Source organism: Macaca fascicularis, chromosome 14 (genome assembly GCF_037993035.2).
Source record: "Macaca fascicularis isolate 582-1 chromosome 14, T2T-MFA8v1.1".
NCBI classification, from domain to species: domain Eukaryota; kingdom Metazoa; phylum Chordata; class Mammalia; order Primates; family Cercopithecidae; genus Macaca; species Macaca fascicularis.
Window position 1 is genome coordinate 84,886,588 of NC_088388.1, and position 20,549 is coordinate 84,907,136.

Below are 20,549 nucleotides of genomic sequence, written 5' to 3' on the forward strand. Positions count from 1 at the left end.
GTCATCCCTCAGAATGGAGCCTCTGATTATTTAAAAGAGCAGATGAAGAATAGGTGAATAATGATGGAGCACTTTACTTTCTGCAATCCCACAATGATATTCACCCTTCTGTAACCAGTCTTTTCCAAACCACGCTTTCTCAATCTCAGTACTGTTGAAATTTAGGCCAATTGTTGGGGGCATCCTGTACACTGCAGGATGGTTAGCAGCATCGCTGGCCTCTACCCACTAATTATACCCACAAATGTTATAGAATATTTAAAAGCAAGTTTTTATTTATTTATGCCACTAGTACTCCTTCCCTAGTCATGACAATTTAAAATGTCTCCAGACATAGCCAGATGTCCCCAGGGGAACAAAATCACCCTGGTTAAGAACCACTGTTTAGCCTTTAGTTCTTCTGGGCTATAGTTATTAAAACCTGTCAACCTCTGACAAACCACTGTGTCAAAAATAAGTGATAATGAAAAGTAATACTGTATTCCCCCCTCAAATATAAGCATTGGGACAGGAATTTGTGAAGAGAAAAAAATTCTTGTGATACCAGCAGGAAATATATTATTTCTTGGGAGATATTATGTATCCATATTTTGTATTGCACAAAGCTATTTTCTCTGGAGATATAAACATAGATATGGATGCAGATATAGACATAGATGTATGTATTAGGACGTTCTTGCTTTGCTACAAAGAAATGCCTGAGACTGGGTAATTTATAAAGAAAAGAGGTTGAATTGGCTTACAATGCTGCAGGCCGTACAGGAATCATGGTGCCAGCATCTGCTTGGCCTCTAGGGAAGCCTCAGGAGCTTCTAAACACAGCAGAAGGTGAATGAGGAGCAGGTACCCCACAAGGTGAAAGCAGGAACAAGTAAGAGAGAGAGTCAGGGGAGGTGCCACGCACTTTTAAATAAGCAGATCTCAAGAGAACTCACTATGGCAAAGACGGCACCAAGCCATGAGGGATCTACACCCATGACCCGAACACCTCTCACCAGGGCCAACCTCCAGCATTGGGGATTACAATTAAACATGAGATTTGGGTGGGGATAAATATCCAAACTCTATCAGCATAGATATCTCCACATATATAATAGTCATATGCGTTTTCACATATGTATACACTCATGAAACCAACAGCACAATCAAGATATAGAACATTTAAAAGCAAGTTTTAATTTGTTTATTTACTTATTTTTAGAGACAGGATCTCACTATGTTGCCAAGGCTGGCCTCAAACTCCTGGGCTCAAAGGATCCTCCTCATCTTCTCGAACACTGAGACTGTAGATGCCCACCACTGTGTTGGGCCTTTTTTAATTTAAAATTTTAAGGGAAGCACAAAGTTTATTAGTTTCAGAGAAAGTCATATGATATATATGGGGGATATTCATGAGTTATCCCATGAACATACAAAAATAAATGCTACTTTACCTCCTTTTTAAACTTAAACAGCTATAGGAACTTGCATTCTTGATTTTTTTCGAATGTACAATTAAGTTATTATTGACTGTAGTCACCGTGTTGTGCTATCAAATAGCAAGTCTTATTCAGTCTTTCTAACTATGATGGAACACTTTACTGTCTGCTATCCCACAGTGATATTCACCCTTTTGTAACTGATCTTTTCCAAACCAGGCTTTCTCAATTTCACCATCTCCACCTCCCCACAGCACATCTGAAGCCCATCTGAAGGACAGTTACCAGAGGATGGGAAGGGTAATGGGGGATTGAGGGGAGGTGGGGATGGTTGAACTCCAATGAGTTCAATTGTTTTCATTTTTAGACCCCACAAATAAGTGAGAACATGCAATGTTTGTCTTTCTGTTCCTGGCTTATTTCGCTTAACTTAATGATACTCAGTTTCATCCATGTTGCTGCAAATGACTGAATCTCATTCTTTTATGATTAAATAGTACTCCATTGTGTATAAGCATGACATTTTCTTTATCCATTTATCTGCTGATGGACACTTAGGTTGCTTCCAAATCTTAGCTATTGTAAACAGTGCTGCAGTAAACATAGAGTGCACATATCTTGTCAATATACTGATTTCCTTTCTTTTGAGTATATACCCAGCAGTGGAATTGCTACATCATATGGTAGCTCAATTTTTAGTTTTTTGAAGAACCTCCAAACTGTTCTCCATAGTGGGTGTACTAATTTACATTCCCACCAACAATGTACAAGGATTCCCATTTGTCCACATCCTCACCACTATTTGTTATTGCCTGTCTTTTGGATATAAGCCATTTTAACTAGGGTGAGATGATGATATCTCATTGTAATTTTGATTTGCATTTCTCTGATGATCAATGATGTTGAGCACCTTTTTATATGCCTGTTTGCCATTTGTATGTCTTCAAGAAATGTCTATTCAAATCTTTTGCCCATTTCTTATCAGATTATTAGATTTTTTTCCTATAGAGTCATCTGAGGTCCTTATGTATTCTAGTTATTAATCCCTTGTCAAATGGGTAGTTTGTAAATATCTTTGCCCATTCTATAGGTTATCTCTTCACTTTGTTGATTGTATTCTTTGTTGTGCAAAAGGTTTTTAACTTGATGTGATCCCACTTGTCTGTCTTTGCTTTGCTTGCCTGTGCTTGTGGGGTATTACTCAAGAAAGCATTGCCCAGTCCAATGTCCTGGAGATTTTCCCCAATGTTTTCTTGCAGTAGTTTCACACTTTGAGGGCTTGCGCTCAATTGGGTATTATCAAAAAATATCAGAGATCTGCTACCCAACTTCAAACTATACTACAGGGCTACCAAAACAACATGGTACTGGTACAAAAACAGACACATAGACCAATGGAACAAAACAGAGAGCTCAGAAATAAGGCCACACACCTACAAATACCTGTTCTGTAACAAAGTTGACAATAACCAACAATGGGGAAAAACTCCCTATTCAGTAAATGGTGCTGGGAAAACTGGCTAGCCATATGCAGAAGATTGAAACTGGACCCCTTCCTAACATCACATATAAAAATTAACTCAAGATGGATTAAAAACTTAAGTGTAAAACCCAAAACTATAAAAACCCTGGAAGACAACCCAGGTAATACCATTCTGGACATAGGCACAGGCGATGATTTCACAACAAAGACACCAAAAGCAATTGCAACAAAAACAAAAATTGAGCTTCTGCACAGCAAAATAAACCATCAACAGAGTAAACAGACCAACCTATGGAATGGGAGAAAATATTTTCAAACTATGCATCTGACAAAGGTTTAATATCCAGCATCTATAAGGAACTTTAACAAATTTACAAGCAAAAAACAACCCCATTAAAAAGTGGGCAAATGATATGAACAGACACTTCTCAAAAGAAGAGATACATGTGGCCAATAAACATGAAAAAAAGCTCAACATCACTGATCATCAAATCAAAACCACAATGAGATATCATCTCACATCAGTCAGAATGGCTGTTATTAAAAAGTCAAAAAACAGATGCTGGTGAGGTTACAGAGAAAAAGGAATGCTTATACAAGGTTGGTGGGAGTATAAGTTAGTTCAACCATTATGGAAGACAATGTGGCAATTCCTCAAAGACCTAAAAACAGAAATACCATTCAACCTAGCAAACCCATTACTGGGTATATACCCAAAGGAATATAATCGTCCTGTTATAAAGACACATGCACGCGTATGTTCATTGCAGCACTATTCTCAATGGCAAAGACATGGAATCAACCTAAATTACCATCAATGGTAGACTGGATAAAGAAAATGTGGCACACATACACCATGGAATACTATGCAGCCATAAGAAAGAACAAGATCATGTCCTTTGCAGGGACATGGATGGAGCTGGAGGCCATTATCCTTAGCAAACTAATGGAGGAACAGAAAACCAAATACCACATGTTCTCATTTATAAGTGGGAGCTAAATGATGAGAACACATGGACACATAGAGGGGAACAACACACACTGGGGCCTATCAGAGGATGGAGGGTGGGAGGAGGGAGAGGATGAGGAAAAATAACTAATGGGTGCTAGGCTTGGTACCTGGGTGACGAAATAATCTGTAAAACAAATCCCCATGACACAAGTTTACCTATATAACAAACCTGCACATGTACCCCCAAACTTAAAATAAAAGTTGAATTTTTAAAAATCAGTGATTTATGTGAATTCAGATGTCACAATAACATAGAGGTGTTATCATGCATGTGTAACTTATTTGTCAGGTACTACTTTCTGGCATTCTCACAGTATGGCATGCCTGGTTTACTTTCTGGAAAGAATAACCATTTATTCATTTATCCAGACATTTGCTAAATATCTCTGAGCACCTTTTACATGTCAGGCTCTGTGCTAGGCACTGGTGGTATAATGGTGAAGCAGAGAGACATGGTCTACACCCTTACAGAGCTAAGATATTAGCTTGAAAGATTGACACTGAATGAGTTCATTTCAAGGGCAAGGAGAGCTACAAAGGGGAGGTCAAGTGCATTCTGAAAGCTGTGGTCACACTAGTGGCTGCCCCTATCCCCGCAGCATTCACCAGGCAAGCTAAGGGCTTCTACCTGCAAGCACCTCAACACTCAGTCCTGAGTGAGGACTTCTCTGACCCGCAGTGGGTAGGGGCATGGTTAGCCCCTGCAGGCTATCGGGGTTGGGAATCAATGCCCTCAGGAGCGTCCTCAACTGATGACAAATGAGAGTTAACCACCCAGCTTCCTCACCCTCTGGGTGGGACAATTCTGAGTGTATTCTCTGCTGTCTCCCAGGGTTTCCAGTGAAACCAAGCCCCTGTTACCCATCTCCCAATAACTTGTTTGCTAACATATCCTGAATTGGCTTTTATTCCTCCCTCATGTCCCCATTTTCCTACCATAGCTTTCCAAGACTACTTCCCTAATAAACTACTTGCACTCAAACCCCCATATAAAGGTGTTTCTGGGGGAACCCAATTGGAGCATATAACAAGGGGACCTGACCTAGACCTGGGTGGGCCTGGATCTTGGAGGGCCTTATCAGCCATGTCAGAAACCCTTTCCTAAGAGATCTGTGGAAAGCCATTTATGGTCTTAAGGGAATGGGTCTGTGGAAGAATGTGAAGAAAGGACTGAATTCAGGATGGCTAGATAGGAAGCTATTTCATCAGTCAACTCAGGAAAGACTGGGACCTGTACTAGGGTGGAGGTAGTGAAGAGAAAGCCTGACATAGTGCCTAGCTCATAGTAGCTGCCCAACAAATATAATCTAAAATACTTTTGGATGAAAATTAATGACTGGGTTAAATCTACTGTAGAATGTGTTCAATTCCAGCTGTGGCCAGTGGAATCTGTCAATAGACTATTGAAACTTGAAGCTTGATTAGATCTGGAGGTAAGGAAAATTAAAGAGTCCAAAATGGGCCAGGCATGGTGGCTCATGCCTATAATCCCAGCATTTTGGGAGGCCAAGGCGGGCAGATCACTTGAGGTCTGGAGTTTAAGACCAGCCTGGCCAACATGGTGAAACCCTGTCTCTAATAAAAATACAAATTGGGTGTGGTGACACACTCTTGAAATCCCAGTTACTTGGGAGGCTGAGGCAGAAGGATTACTTGAACCTGGGAGGCAGAGCTTGCAGTGAGCCAAGATCACGCCATTGCACTCCAGCCTGGGTGACAGAGCAAGACTCCATCTCAAAAAAAAACAAAAACAAAAACAAAAAACAAAATAAAATATAAAATATAAAATAAAATAAAATATAAAATAAAATAAAATAAAAGTCTAGAATGACTCCTAATCTTCAGGCTTGAAAAGCTAAGTGGAGGCTGGTGTCATTTTCTAAATATGGAACATAGCCTCAAGGAGAAGAGGCAAATTGGAGGGGGTGGAAGATAATGAGTTTGGGGCATGGTGTGACTGTGAGCCATCTAACTGATGCTGAGTGTGTGTGTGTGTAGTCTTGGAGCTGGGTCCAAGATGCATATTTGGGTCCCATCAAATTTAGACACTAACTAGGTGGAGAAAGCCCTCTCTGGCTACACGGAAAATATGACACAGAAAAGTTTCACATTCTCCTACTTTCCAGCATTCTCATATAACAGTTAAAAGGCTACAAGGAAGAATTAGCATTTATTGAGGACCTACAGTGTGCCAGGAATTGTACCCAGTAATCTTCAGAGCAGCCCTGAGAAGTATGCAATATTATGTCCATTTTCTAGATCAGGAAACTGAGATACAGAAAGGTGGAGTAACTCATCCAAGGTCACACAACTAGTAAGCAGTTTCAGAACCCTGAACTGACTCCAAATTTCATGTTCTTAAACAAAATAAGCATCAACAAAGTATGGTTATGGGAAGTATATCTCTCAGTCTCACCAGATGCCTCAATGGGTACTTCCCAAAGTCAGGGGCATTCGACAGAAGAAGGATTTTTCAATTTCAGGGTCAAAGACTATTCTTCTCTGCAATACCCCTTTCAACTGCTCATGGCTTCACTTGGACAGCTTCCTCTCCAAGCAGTCCCCCTGCTGGTGACTCTATCATGTAAGCCCTAGCTGAAGCCTCTCAATTTCTGTCTCGGTAAATTTGCCTTTTCTAGACATTTCATTTACATAGAATAAGAAAGTGGTCTTCTGGCAATGGACTTTCTTAGGTAGTGTGCTGTATAAAGGGTAAAATAGTATGTCCTCAAAACCATATGAAGTGTGTAGGGAGTAATTCACAAACTTCTTACTCCCTTATTTAAAAATGGAGCACACTACCTTGGGTTTGCTAATATTGGTAGATATTCCTGAAAATGTAATTTTATTTTCCTTTCCATAAACAAATACAGTTCTTAAAATATGGAAGTTAGAGTGTATACTGCCTCATTCTCCAGATGTGAGGTAGTGTTACTCCACATATTCTCTGGTGGTGTGGTGATAGTAGTTTCATAGACTACTTCCTGGTGTGGAGGTGGGCATCTCACCTGAGCCATAGAAGGTTCCAGAGATTAGGCAAGCTGACAACTTGAGCCAAAGAGATGAGGTCATTCTTTTTGCCAGTCACTGCAATCTTGCAAAGGGCAGAGCCTGAGACAAGCTCCTTGGACCAGAAACTGGAACCAAGTGAGTGACCCTTAGGCAAAAGAAAGATTGAAACTGTGGTCAGTGGAACTCATTCTGGAACCTGACCCTGTCCTGCCTGTTCCCACCCTCCTCCACACTTGCCAGAGTGAACTTCTGTCATCATCACAGAGCCTGTAATCTTCTGTATGGCTCAGAGGACCCGCCATGATCTGTCCCTACTTGCTTCTCCAGCCTCCTGTCTCAACTTCTCTCCTATCCCTGGGAACCTATTATCCAACCATGGTAATCTCTTCTGCTTCATTAGAAACTCATCATTTTCATTTTTACCTCTAGGGCTTTGTATTTGCAATGCCCTCTGTCCCAGGCCCTCCCACTCAATGCTCCAAACTTCCTGCTCATTGTCAAGTTTTAATTTATATCTCAATTCCTCTGGAAAATTTTCCCTGACTCGCAAGACTGGATTAGGTTTTCCATGACACCTTGCTTTTACCCCTTTTCTGGAAAGTATCCAACTGTTTTATAATTGCAGAATAACTTGATTGCTCCTCACTTCACCTAGAATGAGAACTCCTTCAGGCAGAGACAGAATCTGTCCAACATCTGACCTCATGAGTTACAACAAGCTACAACTGCCCAGTGAAGTTGCTCCCGAATTCCTGATCCATAGAAACTGTGGGATAATAAATGATTATTATCGTCTTGAATTGCTACATTTTGGAGGAATTTGTTGTGCAATAATAGACAACAAATACACTAACAAAACTAATTAGTTTAAAACAACAATCTGGGCTGGGTGCCGTGGCTCATGCCTGTAATCCCAGCACTTTGGGAGACTGAGGCAGGAGGATCACTTGAGCCCAGGAGTTCAAGATGAACCTGGGCAACACAGTGAGACCTGGTCTCTACAAAAAAATTTAAAAATAAAATAACACAACCACCACTTTATTACAGCTCACAGATCCTGTAGGTTAGTAATTGGTGATCTCTTGCTCCTGTGGCTTCAACTGAGATTAACTCAGCAATACTTAGCTGATGGATGGGCCAGCTGGGACAGTCCAAGATTACTTTGTTCACATGTCTGGCACTTTGTGAGTTATAAGGTGGGGTCAGCTAGAATGGTGGACCACAGTACCTATACTTGGCCTCTCCAGCATGGTTGTCTCACAGGAGATGGACTTCTTACATTGCAGCTGGCTTCCTCTAGAGCAAGTATCCCAAAAGAACCAGGAGGAAGCTGCATGATTTTTTAAAAACTAGCCTCAGAAGGAACACAGAGTCATTTCCATACTCTCTTGCTTACAGTAGTCATAAGACCACCCAGATTCAAGGAGAGGGAACAGAGATGCTACCTCTTGAAGAGAGGAGTGTTAAAGAATATTGTTGTGGGAAGTCAGGGACCCCAAACGGAGGGACCAGCTGAAGCCATGGCAGGAGAACATAAATTGTGAAGATTTCACGGACACTTCTTAGTTCCCCGAATTAATACTTCTATAATTTCTTACGCCTGTCTTTACTGCAATCTCTGAACATAAATTGTGAAGATTTCATGGACACTTATCACTTCCCCAATCAATACCCTTGTGATTTCCTATGCCTGTCTTTACTTTAATCTCTTAATCCCATCATCTTCATAAGCTGAAGAGGATGTATGTCGCCTCAGGACCCTGTGATATTGCATTAACTGCACAAATTGTTTGTAAAGCATGTGTGTTTGAACAATATGAAATCTGGGCACCTTGAAAAAAGAACAGGATAACAGCAATGTTCAGGGAAAAGAGAGATAACCTTAAACTCTGACTGCCAGTGAGCTGGATGGAACACAGCCATATTTCTCTTCTTTCAAAAGCAAATAGGAGAAATATCACTGAATTCTTTTTCTCGGCAGGAACATCCCTGAGAAAGAGAATGTGCCCCTGAGGGTAGGCCTATGAATGGCCCCCTTGGGGGTGGCTGTCTTTTACAGACGAAGCCGAAGGGATGAAATAAGCCCCGGTCTCCTGTAGCACTCCCAGGCTTATTAGGATGGAGGAAATTCCCACCTAATAAATTTTGGTCAGACAGGTTGTCTGCTCTCAAACCCTGTCTTCTGATAAGATGTTATCAATGACAATGCGTGCCCAAAACTTCATTAGCAATTTTAATTTCGCCCCATCCTGTAAGTCCTGTGATCTTGCCCTGCCTCCATTTACTTTGTGATATTTTATTACCTTGTGAAGCATGTGATCTCTGTGACCCATACCCTATTCGTGCACTCCCTCCCCTTTTGAAAATTGCTAATAAAAACTTGCTGGTTTTACAGCTCAGGGGCATCACAGAACCTGCTGACATGAGATGTCTCTCCCGGTCACCCAGCTTTGAAATTTCTCTCTTTTGTACTCTTTCTCTTTATTTCTCAAACCAGTGGACACTTAGGGAAATAGAAAAGAACCCATGTTAACTATCAGGGGCGGGTTCCCCCAATAGAATATGAAACATTTATTTATTTGCTGCTGTTGTTGTTTTGTTTTGTTTTTTTAGACGGAGTTTTTGCTCTTGTTGCCCAGGCTGGAGTACAATGGTGCAATTTCAGCTCACTCTACCCTCTGCCTCCAGGTGCAAGCGATTCTCCTGCCTCAGCCTCCCAAGTAGCTGGGATTACAGGCATACACCACCACACCCTGCTAATTTTGAATTTTTAGTAGAGATGGGGCTTCACCATGTTGGTCAGGCTGGTCTCGAACTCCTGACCTCAGGTGATTCACCTACCTCAGCCTCCCAAAGTGCTGGGATTACAGAGGTGAGTCACCATGCCCACGCCCAAGCTGAAACCTTTTTTTTTTTTTTTTTTGAGACGGAGTCTCACTCTGTCGCCCAGACTGGAGCGTGTAGTGGTGCGATCTCACCTCACTGCAACCTCCACCTCTCGGGTTCAAGCGACTCTCCTGCCTCAGCCTCCCGAGTAGCTCGGATTACAGGCATGCGCCACCACACCCACCTAATTTTGTATTTTTAGTAGAGACGGGGTGTCACCATGTTAGTCAGGCTGGTCTCGAACTCCTGACCTCAGGTGATCCACCTGCCTCAGCCTCCAAAAGTGCTGGGATTACAAGCGTGAGCCACCGTGCCCAGCCTGAAACCATTTTTTAAAAATTAAATTGTTAAAGTACAATTAAATTTTTAAAATTAAATTGTTAAAGTACAATTAAATTTTTAAAATTAAATTGTTAGAAACATTGTTAAAGTACAATTCCTTCACAATAAAATGTACCCATTTTAAATACATAGTTCAATGGGTTTTAACAAATCTATACACCCTTGTAACCACCCCCATAATCAAGATATAGAGCACTTCCTTTATTCCAGAAGTACTCTCCTGCCCCCTTGCAATCAATCCCACACCCCAGCCTCTCAGCTCAAGGCCACCACTGATCTGCTTCCAGGCTTTTCTAGAATTTCATATGATACACCATATAGGTTTTCACACTTGGCTTCTTCACTTAGCTCAATTCTTTTGAGATCCATCCAGGTTGCTGCATGTATCAATAGCTCATTTCCCCCACCCCTTTTTTTTGCCATTCCTAAGTGCTGGCAACATTCCTTTTTTTATTAAGTAGTATTATAAATAAAGCAGCTATGAACATTCATTTTCATTTCTCTTGGATAAATAAGAGTGGGGTTGCTGGGTCATACAGTATATGTTTAACCTTATAAGAGACTGCTAAACTGTTTTCCAAAATGGTTGCACCATTTTGTTTTTCCATCAGGAATATATGAAAGTTCCAGTTACTCCACATCCTTGTCAACACATGGTATTGTCAGTCTGTTAGGGTTAGCCATTCTAGTGGGTGTGTAGTAGTATCTCACTGTGGTTTCAATTTGCATTTGTCTGATAACTAATGATATTGAGCATCTTTTCATGTGCTAATTGGCCATGAATATATCTACTTTTTGGAGTGTCTATTCAAATCTTTAAGCATTTGTAATTAGTTGGGTTTTTTTCTTATTATTGAGTTTGAGGAATTATTTATAAATTCTAGATCACAGTCTTATGGCAGGTATATGTATTGCAAATGTTTTCTTCCAGACCGTGGCTTGCCGTTTCATCTTCTTAAAACTAAAGAACAGGCTGGGCATGGTGGCTCATGCCTATGATCCCAGCAATTTGGGAGGCCGAGGCAGGAGAATCGCCTCAGCCTGGGAGTTTGAAACCAGCCTAGGCAACATGACAAGACCCCCATCTCTACAAAAAATAAAATAAAATACTAAAAAATCAGTTGAGCATGGTGGCACGTGCCTGTGGTCCCAGTTACTTGGTAGGCTGAGGCAGGAGGATCACTTAAGCTTGAGAGTTCGAGGCTGCAGTGAGCCATTTCCATACTGCTGCATTCCAGCCTGCATGACAGAGCAAGACCCTGACTCAAAAAACAAACAAACCAAAAGAAGAAAAACAGAAAAAAAAAAACCTCAAAAGCAGATGTTTTAAATTTAAATTTGATGAAGTTCAAGTTCTTTTTTTCTTTTTTGAATCATGCTTTTTGTGTCCTATGTAAGACTTGGCTGATGCAAAGTCAAAAAGATTTTTTGTCTTATTCTAGAAGTTTTATTGTTTTCACCTTTATGATTCATTTTGAGTTAATTTTTTGTATGGTGTTTGGTCAGAGTGAAGCTTCATTTTTTTTTTCCCAACTAGATTTCCAATAGTTACAGTAGCATTTGTTCAAAAGATTATGCTTTGCTTATTGAGCTACTTTTACACTTTTGTCTGAAGCAACTGATCATATACGTACAAGTGTATTTCTTGATTTTTTATATTCTATTGGTCTATATGTTTGTCCTTTCGTGTTCATATTTTAAAACTACAGCAAGCATGCAGCAATTCATTGTTGCTAAATGCTCTTGTGATGTCACATGCTAAAACCCTCAGGCACAATTCAAATAATATAGCCCAGGTTCCTGGGATAAGAAACCCTGGCTCCAGCTTACTGTCCTGGGTTCCTCTTATACCTGAGAAAACAGAGAGATCATAAAAGTAATTTCAAAAATTAATTAGGCAGAGGAAGTAAGAAGCAAAAAAAAGAGATGTGATTTTTTTTTTTGCCGGAATTCTGGTTATTTAAGTTAAACTTGGTTTGGAGAGATAAAGAAAAAAAAAGTGAACTGCAGGTATACGTCTCTGGCTTAAAGTGAAAAAATATGACCCTTATAAATAGTGAGACACCATCCCGTTTTGTAATATAATATTGCAACGTGACAATGGATGTTGGGTTAAAACAATCTCCTTCTTAAAGGTAGCATATACTTTTTTCATCTTAAGAGAATATTTTAGTTCATAATTATTTATTTTTGCAAAGCATCTATTTAATTGTTTCAAATTTGTGAGGAACAAAGTTATTGGATAGGAAGTTGTAGCACAGCTTTTCTATTTCTCAAAAGTAACTACTGTAGGTAAAATGTCTGATTTACCAAAAGTTTGAACTGGTTCGCAAAGGCAGTAAGTTCATTTCTAGTTCAGGTCTTTAGAAACTATTGTGAGATTTAATAATAATAAGACCCTGCAGTTGTTTTTGTTTAGCAATTGCTCATATCAAACAGGTTATTTGTGGTTTTGCCAAAACAGACAGCGTATTTGGCTTTTTCTACCATAGATACTTTCCTATGTCTATTTCTATATCATTCAACGTGGCAAGGCTAACAGAAAATCAAGGTCAAATGAGGAAACTCAGCAAATGGTTTTTATCTGGCTTCACACTGACCACCAACTGGTAAACACCATAAGAAAAACTGTGCAGGATACAAATGATAGGTAAAAGTACAGTTTTTCACTATGGGCCCAGGCTCTCATAAAAGAAGCAGGCCTAAGATTTATAGGAAATGATGTAGGAATGAATTCAAAGTGCTGAAGAATCACAAATTGCTTTTATATTTGACTAAAAAATCTCCATGCTTTAAAAATTTTCCAGTGGTAGCTTTTTCTCCTGAATTTGCACTCTTAATAATTTTATCCTATAATCCCATCTGACAATGTTATTTTAGGGAAAACCAGGTTAACAGAAGAACCTTTATATCAGATGTGTAGATCATAGCAAATTCCTGGCACTTAATAAACACAACACTGATAGACTAAAGGGAGGTTTAAATGAGGTGAAACACATAAATTATCTCTAATAATGGTTAATTTTTGGTATTTTACTGATGAGAAAACCTCCCTTAACCAAAAGCTGCTTAATATTTTCATTAACTGCTTCAGTTCCCTTTCTTTAAGTTCTTAATACATTATTAATATAACACAGCATGAATAAAAAATATTATAATCCATTTTTAGAAAAACAAATTCAAGAATGCCAAACAGGTGACTTACGAAGGGAGCAGGGAAGCCTAAAGGAGCCTCATTTCTGTCTTCCTGGGACAAAAGGATAAGTAATTGACTGAAATGTAACTACCAGGATATAGACGCTCCTAGGATGTAAAAGAAAATTGTCCATTTAGAGCCAGTGTCAAAGTACAAAACAAAGAAAATTATCTTGAGGCAGATAATGAGAAATAATGCAGGAGAGGAAGGAGGAACTTTAAAGGCTGTTACGTGTAGGATTTTCTTTCTCTCTCTCGGAAGAGAGAACAGCAAAAAGCGAAGAGTGGGAAATACTGGACTTAAATTCCTTTCTCAAGGTTTAGGAACAAAAAAGGAAAGCGAAAAGGAAAACAGAATCAAGGACTTGTACAGCAGGAAGTTGTCCTATAAGCATTTAGTCCAGGGATCTGCCATTCTTATTAAGAGCTAAAACCAAAGAATGAGTGTACAAAAGTGGAAAGAAGAGAAGCCGCCACGGTGGAAGGAGCGGAGCGGGGTAGAGGCGCGCAGAAGCCTCACAGACCACCGGGCCCCGTCCCCGTCCCCGTCCCCGTCCGCGTCCCCCGAACTGTGCAGAAACCACCACCGAGTCCAGGCGTCTCATTTTACAGCGGAAGACACAGACTCTGAGACTCAAATGACCTGCTCACGGTAACAGCACAAAGTCCGTGGGTCTTGTGTCTACAGTCACCAACTTCCGGGCTTGCGACTAAAGGGAGCCAAGCAGCTCGTGAGCGTTTGAGACCAGCCGGGTCAGCGGAAAAAGGCTGGAGAGAGCGACCGCGGCTACCACCGCGGCGGTGCGGGCCTTCGGCCGGGACTCTTCCCTGCGCCGCCACCAGATGGCGCGCTTGGCCCGCCGTTCGCGGCTAAGCTAGGGCGGGTGGGGAGGGAGTGGGGAGGAGGACGTCGGTTGCCTTGGAAACGCAGGGCGCGGCACCGGCTGCGGTGGAGCGGGTAGGCCTGGTGAGCCGGCTGAACGGAAGTGCGAACTATCGGCCCACGGCGGGGTATCCACCGCTGGAGGCTGTGGAGGGAATGTCAGGAGACTGGCTGGCCTCTTTTCTTGGTCCCCGACTCCTTCCAGTGTGACACTGAAGACTTTATAAGCATCCCCGGCCCACCCTCCACGGACCCCCCCTCCTCCACGGGCCCCCCTGTCCACGGGCCCCCCTGTCCACGGGCGCCCCTGTCCCCGGGCCTGGGCTTGCGCCGCTTCGAGATCAGCCTGGGGGTCGCGCCCTCCTGGTCTTGTGGCGAAGCGCCGTTCTTGGGCCGTTAGGAGCTGCTGGGAAGGGCTCTGATAGGCCTACCCCTCTTCTCCACCCAGGAGATGAGAAGGAGGGCAGGCCTTTTTAATCTGGTAAGAATGTCAACCCATCTCTCCACTGCGGTAGAATCCCTGGATACATTATTTGCCCTCTCGAAAGGCAGGCTCTGAATTTGATTCAGGTTTGTAACCTTCACGGTGCCCCCACACAGGCGCTAGCACACAGCAGACGCAGAGCAGACTAAGAATGCCTTCCCTTCTTGCGAGGCTTTATCACTTGACAGTTTTCCCAAAGTGTCTGGAGCCTCATAATAGCCCGGACAGCAGCTAGGACAGATGGAGGAGGAAACAGGTCAGAAGTTCAGAGACTTGGCCGAGGTTATACAACTCCATGCAGGAGCGAGGACCAAGCTCGGTCTTGTTCTCTTAGTGCCCCTCTCACCAAATTCTGAGTCTAGTGAATGCTTTCTAAGTGAGAACCTCACATATTCTTGCATCCTTCTCAATATCAGTGCAATGGTCTTCCCCTGTAGGTACTTCATATGTGCTAAGTGTGTTACTGATGTCCTTTACCCTCATATCCCAATTCATAGATTGGTTTCAACTTCTTGCTCTGGATACCACAACATTCTTCTAAAGAGAACTTGGCTTCTTTTATGAATTTGTCACATTTGTACAGTACCATGTTTGTTTCCTCACTCCCTTATCCCATAATTTTCTGCTGGGCAAGAGAGAGAGTTGAGGAAGTGATTAAGAGATGGGAAAAGGTGCCCTATCTAAGCCCCCCCCCCCCAAAAAAAAAAGGAAAAGAAAGATTCCTGTAATGACAGAGGAGAAAAATAATGACTGGATATTTATCAGTCTATGTGATAATGGCTCATGGATTGCCTTACAGCCACCTCCAGAAGATCCTCTTTAGACTCACTACTGCTATTTGAAGGTAGAAAGAAACCCTTTTTGTTCTCTACCATCATTATTGCATATTTTTCCCTTATCCTAATAATAATATTCTCACAGTTATTTTTCTTTTCTTTGTTGATAATTCTAAAACTGAAGGACAGTAAGAATTGGAAAAAATGTAGTTCTGGTTACTAGAGAAGTTAGTGTAATATACTGCATTTCAAACTATTTGATATTAGCAATTCTGGATCAGAAGACAGACTAATTTTAAAGCTAAGACTCCAATATAATTTGGGTACTGCAGTAGAAAAATGTGCCATGACGAAAGGATTTGCATTGGTGAAGAAAATACATGCTAATGTAATGTACCTCATCAATCAACCAAGTGAAACTTGAAAATGTCACTCATCTAGATATTTTTAAATACCTTGATTTTAATATATGATTTTAACATATTTCCAAACAAGCCAAATTTTACATTTTAACACTAATGATTTTGGGCCCTATCATATATACATAATCAATACAAAAAGATGTCTCAATTTTTAAAAGTAATGCTTAGGCAGTACTATTACCACTGAATGGCTTTAAATTAATTCAGGATTTTTAAAAACATTTACTGGAGACCAATTCTAATGGAGTTAAAAATGTGTTCTGTGCAATCTCATTTGTAGTAGCCACAAAATGAATAAAATACCTAGGAACCCCCTGTCCGGTGTCATATCCCCAGTGCCTGTCCCCAGATCAAGGCCTGGGCCCCTTCAGCCGTGTCTATCACAAGCACCACCAGCGTGTCTGACAAACTGCCCTACAAAGTCGCCAACATTGGCCTGGCCTCCTGGGGATGCAAAACCCTGGATATCGTGGAGAACCAGGTGCTGGGCCTGATGTGCTTGTGGGAGCTGTACTCAACACTCCAAGCCCCTGAAGGGCACCCACATTGCCAGCTGCTTCCATGTGACCCATGGATATGGCCATCCTCATTGAGACCCTCATTACCCTGGGTGCCAAGCTGCAGTGGTCCAGCTGCAACATCACCCAGGACCATGTGGCAGCTGCCATTGCCAAGGCTGGCATTCCAGTTGTTCGCCTGGAAGGGCAAAACAGAGGAGGAGGAGTACCTGTGGTGCACCAAGCAGACGTTATACTTCAAAGATAGGCTCCTCAACATGATTCTGGATGTCGCTGGGGGCCCCACCAACCTCATCCACACAAAGTACCCACAGCTCTTGTAGGGCATTTTTTTTTTAAGTTCTGCTGCAGTGCGCTTCTTTCTTCCTGTCTGAGTAGCGTCTTGCCTCATCTATACTTTGTAACTGAGGGCCAGGTAAAGCACCATGCAGAGCAGGCATTGAATAGATGTTTGTAGTTACTGACAGATTCGACGTCTATTTGTCAGATATTCTAAGTGTAACCTTCCTGGAAGATAACTGCATTTACTTTGTGAATATTTTTCTAGGATTCTCACCCTTTACTGAGAGAAATCTTCTGGGTGGTCAGGAACTGTGAATCCTTGTAAATGTTTATGAAAGTCCCCATGGCTTATAGCACATTATCAAATGCAAAAATAGATGTTGAGGTACTATCATTAGCCCATTGCAAAAATGCAGCTATTAAGCAGGCAGTCCAATTGGCTTACCAATTTTCTTGAAGTGTGTGAAACAGTGAATCTTAATAGAGTTTATGCATGAAGCATTTGTGCTTTAATGGGTCCACATTTTCACTCATATCTTATTAAAATCTTTTGCCATAAGCTGCAGTTAGGTAAGTAATTATACATTAGTCAGAAAGTTAAAAACATAAAAGCCAGGTAACTGAGGTAATTGAGCAGGATGAGGTCATTTTTCCTCCAGCACCAGATGGGTACCGCAGGTAAAAACCATAACACTTGATCTCTTCCATATGACTTAGAAAGAGATAAATGTTGACATTTGTTTTAACTTTTAAATAAAATATTTTATGGTAAAAATTATTACTAAATAGTAAGTTATCGTTTTAAAATGAAACATTTGTCACTATGCTTTTTGTGCAACCATAAAGTTTAAAATTCTAATTCTAAAATGGAAAATAATATAAAAATTCAACTCTGCATCTGAAACAAAAGAATAATCTTTTCTTAACTGATAATTTCTGTGAATTGTGGTGGTATCATGATGACACCTTTTGGTGTGGAGCCTATTAAATTATTATCAACACTTTCATATTTTAGAGGACACTAATGTACCAATGTATTAAGTCTTTTTGTTGTGTCATCTGTGTGCTTTTCAGTTGGAAAGTATTGTGGTATATTTGCATTCATGTATATGCTCAAATTAATTAGCATACACAGTAGTGCAAACTTGGTTTGAAAAGTCGCAGACATAAAGACAGCCTTACTGGAAGTCTGAGTGTGCAGGCAGCATGTCTACAGAGAAAAAGCGTGTTTTCATTTTAACAAGTTTTTCCACTTTGGAGCTGAACGGTCTGCAAAGATTTACATGGATTGCCAATTCAGTGATCCAAATCAATGAAGGTTGACAATAGCAAGCCTCATGGATTAGTCTTCCCACACATCATTGTACTTGCAGCAGGCAGACATTCTATGCTTTTGTTACCCAGAACCTGAAGAAGCTTGACCTGGAGAAACAACTGAAGGGAAAGAGGAAGGGGCACTATACGGAGATAGAGCTAGAGATATATGCCCTTTTTCTATATCTCAGACACTATGCTAGGTGCTTTAAATATTAGCTTATTTAATCCTTACAATAGCTCTTAGAGTAGAATTGTTACCCTTCTCCCTTGACAGATGATGAAACTGAAGTTCTTCAAAAAGATTAACCTATTCAAGGTCACACAGATAATAGTGATGGATCTAGGATTAAAGCCCATGTCTACCTGATTCATTCATGCATCCACTCCTGTGTTCATTTGACAAGCATTTATTGTGTGTCTATTGTGCTTGGTGAGGAAATACAATAGTGCACAGGAATTACATCATTCCTCCTCTCATGAGAGTTTCCAGCCATTTAAACAAATAATTACAAAGGTTATATTATATGCTTTCCACCATACCTAACTACTGATACATTTATTTAAGGCTAGGTACTTATTCTTTTAAGATTAGTGGAAATTAAAAGATAAAAATATGTTAAGGAAGACCATAATCTGAAAAGTCTACGTTAGTACCCAAACCAAACCTATGAAAGTACTCCTGCTTACTATAAACATCTGTGAACAGTGGGTCTTGATTTTCCCTTTTAAAATGTATTTTTGATTTACTATCATTAGGTATTAAACCAATTAATAGCTGATGAGCAGTTATTATTAATACATTATTATTCGCATTTGTAAATATCAACCATTTTAAAAGTACTTCAATGTGTGCTTTTATTTGCTCTTTATATCAACCCTGCCCAAACCTAATTTTTTTTGGATCCTGATTCGAATTCTTTAGTCTTTTGGATCCTAGCTTCTTTGTGCTCATAGAAAATTGTGGTTTTGTTTTCATTTTCTTTGAAAACTTAATAGACATTTAATTAATCTCTCCTGCCAAACACTGTGGAGAAATAAAATGATTGAAAAAGCTCAGTTCTTTGCTCTTAAAAGAGCTAGATAGGGGCAACAGATATAGATGAAAAACATAAGAGAAGGAGTATCTTAGAAAGTTTTGGGTGGAGGGAATGCTATACCTGGGATAAACATGGAATTCACCAGAATCAAGAATCCAATCACTTCATGATGTTCCACCATTGTGGTGAATGTTAGATCTGGGGTCATGGAAGCAATCAGGATAGAAAGCCAGTATTAAGTCCCAGAGGTACCTTATCTAGAGTAAACAAAAGTAGGGAGGCAAAGATGGAATTTTTCACTTTTCCTATGTCTCTTTTCTAAACAGGTATATTTCTTAATAGCTAACCAGCACAATGGAAAACTCAGGGAAAGCAAATAAAAAGGATACACATGATGGGCCACCAAAAGAAGTTAAATTGCCTACCAGTGAAGCACTTCTAGACTATCAGTAAGTTTTTATTCTGAAATCCAAAAGTTGCCATAGATAAAGGGCAGTCATTGTTAAGGCTCATATAACTCCAAATGCAAACAATGCATGCAGCAGCTGCCAAAAGAACAGAGGTGGATTTGGAGGCCTAATGGCACTCTTGTGCTATGCACATATTTTTAAAGGTTTTTGAAACTTTGAATATAACATAGTCCAAGTAGCAGCTACAACTACTTGGACTATGTTATGAAATGAAATGAGAGCTGCTATGAAACAGCTTTCATTAATGTAGTATTGGCTCCCTCAGTTGTTTATTGGTTACTCTCACCTATGCATACAACAGCTTGCTACCTTACCTCTTAAAATACAACACAGAATGGTTAGTTTACATTTATAGAGAGTAGAAGAGGCCGGGCGTGGTGGCTCACACCTGTAATCCCGGCACTTTGGGAGGCCAAAGTGGGTGGATCACCTGAGGTTGGGAGTTCAAGACCAGCCTGACCAACATGGTGAAACCAGGTCTCCACTAAAAATCCAAAAATTAGTCAGGCATGGTGGTGCGTGCCTGTAATCGCAGCTACTCGGGAGACTGAGGCAGAAGAATTGCTCAAACCCAGGAGGCAGAGGTTGCAGTGAGCCAAGATCATGCCACTGCACTCCAGCCTGGGCAACAGAGCAAGATTCCATTGAGACTCCATCTCAAAAAAAAAAAAAAGAGAGAGAGAGAGAGTAGAAGAGAAAATTTCCCTTTATGTGACCCTTTATTTCTTAGACATTCTGACTTACATTATTCCTAAATGGCTACATATCAAATCCAAATGATTTACAGAAAATTCTTTTTAATAATAATAAATTTTTATAATGTCTCAATCCTAGGAGCTGGAGACAAAACCATAGGTAACATTTATTCTATGTTTATGTTTTATTCCAACAAATAGCTCCTTGAGGGTCTGTGAACCTTAGCTTTTGGCACAAGGTAGGTGTTTTAATGTGTAATTCTTAGAGAATTAATAGATAAGTGCTAGTCTTTTCTCACATAAGGCTGAAATGTACT

General features: G+C 40.6%; 1 protein-coding gene across 1 annotated transcript in view; it reads left to right on the plus strand.

Annotated features, from left to right (window-relative positions):
- Positions 1–20,549, plus strand: part of CCDC83 (coiled-coil domain containing 83) — a 112,604-nt gene that overhangs the window by 26,256 nt on the left and 65,799 nt on the right. Inside the window, exon 2 of the mRNA XM_074014992.1 lies at positions 19,394–19,516. Within this exon, the coding sequence (XP_073871093.1) occupies positions 19,422–19,516 (95 nt within the window). The 5' untranslated portion in view covers positions 19,394–19,421. The remainder of the gene's footprint in view (positions 1–19,393; positions 19,517–20,549) is intronic.